The sequence below is a fragment of the Anopheles bellator genome, chromosome 1 (assembly GCF_943735745.2).
Source record: "Anopheles bellator chromosome 1, idAnoBellAS_SP24_06.2, whole genome shotgun sequence".
NCBI classification, from domain to species: Eukaryota; Metazoa; Arthropoda; class Insecta; order Diptera; family Culicidae; genus Anopheles; species Anopheles bellator.
In genome coordinates this window covers 57,172,860-57,177,927 of record NC_071285.1, presented here as the reverse complement: position 1 = coordinate 57,177,927, position 5,068 = coordinate 57,172,860, and the positions used below count along the sequence as shown (strand labels likewise).

At 54.5% G+C, this 5,068-nt stretch overlaps 2 protein-coding genes across 2 annotated transcripts in view; both read left to right on the top strand.

Annotated features, from left to right (window-relative positions):
- LOC131215960 (integumentary mucin C.1-like) overlaps positions 1-953 on the top strand; it is an 11,712-nt gene extending 10,759 nt beyond the window's left edge. The window contains 3 exon segments of the mRNA XM_058210356.1: positions 1-81; positions 154-294; positions 355-953. The exon segment at positions 1-81 is cut by the window's left edge and continues 132 nt beyond it. Of these exon segments, the coding sequence (XP_058066339.1) occupies positions 1-81; positions 154-294; positions 355-570 (438 nt within the window). The 3' untranslated portion in view covers positions 571-953.
- A 1,106-nt stretch (positions 954-2,059) lies between these two features.
- Positions 2,060-4,155, top strand: LOC131215959 (uncharacterized). Its single transcript, XM_058210355.1, has 3 exons — positions 2,060-2,151; positions 2,505-3,895; positions 3,962-4,155. Exons 1-3 carry the CDS (start codon positions 2,060-2,062, stop codon positions 4,153-4,155), a joined length of 1,677 nt encoding a protein of 558 aa, XP_058066338.1.
- The last annotated feature ends 913 nt before the right edge of the window (positions 4,156-5,068 follow it).

Sequence of the window (5,068 nt, the reverse complement as noted above, 5' to 3'; positions counted from 1 at the left end):
TGTGGCTATGACTATCCCAAGCCGGATCAGTCCTTTACGCTACCGAACCGGGTATCGACTACCACCGCCAGACCAACCACGGTTAGTCCACGGTCCTTATTGGAAAGAGGCTTCGGAAGGTGATTGATACAAAAGTGCCTTTCTTTCCCTTAGACAACACGTCTTACCACAACGCGAAGGACAACACCGTCCCAGGAATATCTTCCACCAACGACCAGTACAACGACCCTGAGGACAACACCGTCCCAGGAATACCTTCCGCCGACGACTACAACCCGTCGCACGACCACTACTGTAAGAATTTGTTCGATGATTAGCATTAAGAGAGGTTGACTTTTCGAGTATTTTCCCTAGACCCGGCGTACTACGACGACGACGACGACGACGACGACAGAGAAAGGATGTAGCGATGGCGAACTGAACGCCGATGGCAGCTGTGGCTACGCGTATCCGAAACCCCCGAACCCTCTGACGCTGCCACCAAAGACCACGCCCGCCCCGGAGTACCTGCCGCCGGAGGAGTCGACCGGCTACTCGTACCCTCGGCCTGCCATACCGTTTAATTTTTAGTGAAGGTTCACCTAGGATCATGATTCTCCCCACATGAGTCACACATACACTGCCACCGAACTCCCGCCATGTCCTTTCACCGCTGTCCGGCTGTCGAATCCATCGAGAGACCTACCTTTTCACCTACATTCTAGTGCTGTGTCGCAGGGACCGACCAGATGGCCACCCTCTCTCTCTCTCTCTCTCTCTTTCTCTCTCTGCCGTTTTCGGTGCGGTTCCAAAAGTTTAGCGTAACTCTTTAGCGTTTAGTTCGTTAGTGTAGCGTGTCACCATTTTCTGCTTTCCACCTTCGACCGAAATACTCATAAATAGGGGTCGTACTAGGGTTAAGAAGTCACCGGTCGCCGTGCCGGCTGCACTTGCGCTGGCCGGCGGAGTTAGTGTTTGTGAATTAGGTGCTAAGTGCGGTTCCGAATAGATAGCTCAAAGATGACATGGTTTCATTATTTATTTCATGTTGCTTAGCTTAGCTACGCCGAAAGGTGGCATCGCCCGAGGCGTGCGAAAATGCAGCCCTCACACGGTGATGCAACCGACTGGCGGCGGCGGCGGGTCCTCTAATTATTATTCTGGCCGCGAATTCACGGGCGACCTACATGATCGCGAGGCTTCTTTCGCGAAAGCGTAAGTGCTGTGGTGGCTTTCGGGGCGACACCGGTAGAGGAATGCCCAAAATAACGCGGCACTGCTAAATGGCAAGCGGTGTCCCCAATAAATCCTACGCCGCCGTGTCGGTGTTTTGAAAATGAAAGCCGAAAAGGTACGCCGACAGGGCCTTTGTTTGTCTAACCACTCTCCGGGATGGGGTCGGCGAGATGGGCTCGGTTGGTTAGAAACGACCGAGCCGAGTCACTCCTTGGGGCCGACCGTGTCGGAGGTAATTATCCGCTTCACGGTCCCTTGACGAGCTGCTTAGGCGGCGCGTAAAGCTGTGTGTCACCGCCTGTGTCGACAGATTGTGACGACGATAAACGCCGGAAGATGGGGCTTTTCCTTCATTTTCCGGTGCGCGGGGTTTCAGAAATGCACCTGCGTTGCGAAAGCGGGATTATGATTTTCGCTTTTGCACCGCCCTTACCCACCGATTTACTTATATTGAACCCTCCGGCAACGCCCTACGCCAACGTCAAGTAAGTCACGCGGCCAACGGCAGCCGTAAATGAAGGCTTCACACATGCAAAGCACAACCACAAGACAACCGGGGGGACAGAGAAACAATCGGCTCAGACAGATCGGCGGTGGAGTGGAGTTTATGGCCCGAATCACTACAATCCGCGTTGAAGCGAACGAGTGCGCGCGCGTCCGGGCGCACTTCAAACGTGACAGTTTTACGGTGACAGCGAACCGGGTCGGTGGACTCCTCGCTGGGAGTTATTCCGAAGAAGCCCGACGAATCGAGTGTCGACTGCGGGTCTTCTCGCAAAATGACCCAACACTAGGGGGGCGTGATCGATTGTTCTGAGTGATTGTGTGTTCTTTACGACTGAAAATGTTCAACGATCGAAAGCCTAACTCGGGCGGTCCCGGATTCGTGAAGGCCTACAGCAACAACTGGCTTACCCAGCTCGGTGATGTCTACAAGTGAGTGAGAAGAACCTCCTTGGGGGGGTCCTTGTGAACAAAGTTTGTGTCCTATGTTAAAAACTTTATTTGAAAGATCAAGTAGTGGTGATCGTCTTGTTCCGATCGATCTATCCCACCAGGCAATGAGTTGTTAAGCTGTCTTTTTAACTACTTTAAAATATATTTGACATTTTTTAAATAAGGAAAAAACTTGCTAAATGTAAGAGATAAAGGCAACAAAATTGAATTAAAAAAATTAGCTTAACGACTTATTGCCCCCCGGTGGTAGCCGACGGAGCGGGTTTGTGAGTTGGGTTTTGAATTCCGAATGCTATTTCTCGCTTTCTCGCAATCCAAACACACACTCACAGATACGAGTCCCCGAGGGGTGGTGGGCTGCGGAAGCGCGATCAGCACCAGCACCGCAAGATCGCGCTCTACAGCATCCTGGCGATGGCGTTCGTGGCATTCTTCACACTGTTCATGATCGTTCACGAAACCGAGCGCCGAATGCGCCAGCAGGTGATCGAGCTGAGCTTCGACAACGAAACGTCGATCGAGCCGAGTGCCGGTGGCTTCAACACCGTCCTGACGACACCCCTCTCCTCGGGGTTGATGAACCAGAGCGTGGAATCTTCAGAGAGCGCTGAGTCGTCGATGAAAAGGACACGCGGTCTGCGATACTACGCGCGGCCGAGCGAAGGCTCCGTAGCTGTTGGCCGCGATGGGTTGGTCCTGCTGCCAGCACGATTCCTGAAACCACCACCGGTATCGGGGGAAGCGGACGCCCGGAGCCGACTGTCCTGGTCCGGCGAAGGGGAACCCTTGACGGAGGCCGAAGTCCTGACCACACCCGAGTCTGCCGCCTCCCGGCGCAGCGATGCCGCCGCTGAACCGAAACCGTTCCACTTTAAACCGATCGGACCGGTTCCGGTCGGGTTCCAGCAGCAGCCGGTGTCGAGCGAAGCGAATCACTCGCTGGCCGACAGCATCCAGGGTGTGATCCGACAGCTGACGCTGGCCAAACGGCAGCAGCACCAGCAGCTGCACTACAACTACCACCCCTACATGGGTGCGGTCCCGTTGCAGCCCTCGGAGTTCAATCATCCGGTCCACCAGAACCATCGGATCAAGTTCACCGGGATCTACCGCCATCCGCGCAAAAACGGTGACATTACGACCCTGTTCGGGGCCGCATCGCAGCGCCCTCGGGAGGTGCTCCTCCAGCCACCGCAGCTCATAAACCAGCAGCTCCAGCAGCCGATGATGCCGGATGCGCTCTACAACTTCAAACCGCACGACCCGAGCGATGTGAATCTGCTGGCCACGGAACAGTTCCGGTTTGCGCCGCAGCCCCGCGCTAACGGCTGGCCACGCGAGGGAATGCCTTTCTCGGTGATGCTAAACCTTGAACCGGTGCCCGCCATACGGCAACCCTATCAGACCCGTCCGCTCACGAAAGGGCGCCGGAATCGGTTCCGCAATCCGTGGGCACCACCCGCCAATGAGCAGGCCTTCGCGCAACTGTCCCCGTATCGGGTGCGACCGTCCGGGAACGTTTACGGCGAAAGTGCCGAGTACGAACAGGAAAGCTATTTTCGCCGCAATGGCCCTCCGGTTCCGGTTCCAGCATTTGCCAGTCCCCTGATTGGCCCAAGTCGGTTGATGGTCCATTTCAACATCTACCCGAAGCAGACGGCGGCGGTGGCCCAGCGAAAATCTGAGCCGCCTGTCTCGACGGAATTGAACACGGGAGAGGAACGTCCCGCGGTTCAACCGACGGTGGCCACTTTTTGGGGTGCTTCGTCGACCACCACCAGCACTACAGAAGACCAGCGATCCTCTACCGTTCCGACGACGACACCCTCGTCGACGGTGGAGGTGCTCAAATCGATCGAGATCCCGACGCAAATCACCTTCGACCATGTGCCGCTCGGCCGCCATCCTCCACCGCCTCGGCCGGAACACAATCCTTGGTTGGGCGACGAAGCAACGAACCGGTTGTGGCAGGTCCGCGCCTAAAGGTAGACTATCCGCACACCGCTACGATCACTCAGGAGAAGGCGGTGATCTCGCAGAGATCGGCGAGATCAGAAGCGAGAAGCGAGAAGTTGGATATTTATTAATTCAAAAGATGAGCCAGCAGCTCAGCTCAGCTCGACCCGTGCCGGGAATTGTGCAGTATAACAATGGATTACACACTCGTAATTGATTTTTAAGTAGTGGAGTTGTTAGTGTCACAGCAAACAGCTAATAAAACGTGGCCCTAGCTAACGAGCATGGCCCTAAAAACACGTTGATTGCCTCAATGCTCGTTACGATGATGACCTTCGACACCGCAGCACCTTCCTCGGCTGGGCGTGTGACACCCGGCTGTTGACCCGTTGACCCTAGCAAGGAGGAACCTCACTGCCATATCGATTTAAATTCGTTCCCCGATTGCGGATGCACAGGACGTTGATTTATGGTCGGGTCGCTTATTTCACAGAAGCGTTGGTCCTCAAGGACGACGCGAACTGCAAAAAAAAAGTGCAGCGCATAATGCTTGGCATAAAAAGCGTACAACATTATTATCGTTTCATCGGAATAGCTGCATCTTTTCGTCTCGCTTCTCAGGCAGGGTGTCGATTAATGCTCGGTGCAGATTTCCGGGATCTCTATTGTAGTGCGACGGCAGCGAGCAAGGATCGTCGATCTGTCGTCTGTCTGCTTTAAGGCTTGGGTGATGGGTAGTGTAATTTGCACGATGGGTATTAAAATTGTCTTATCGAGTCAGGGTCTTCTGGAACGGGGGATGACACTGCTGCCCATCGGCCCACGCTGGATGATCAACGATTATTGATGTCTTTTCGACAGACAGTGGACCTTGGGGGTTTTAACAGTCATCCGGACAATCGGAAAACAAAATAAGCCAGTTTGCTAAAATATTGCCAAT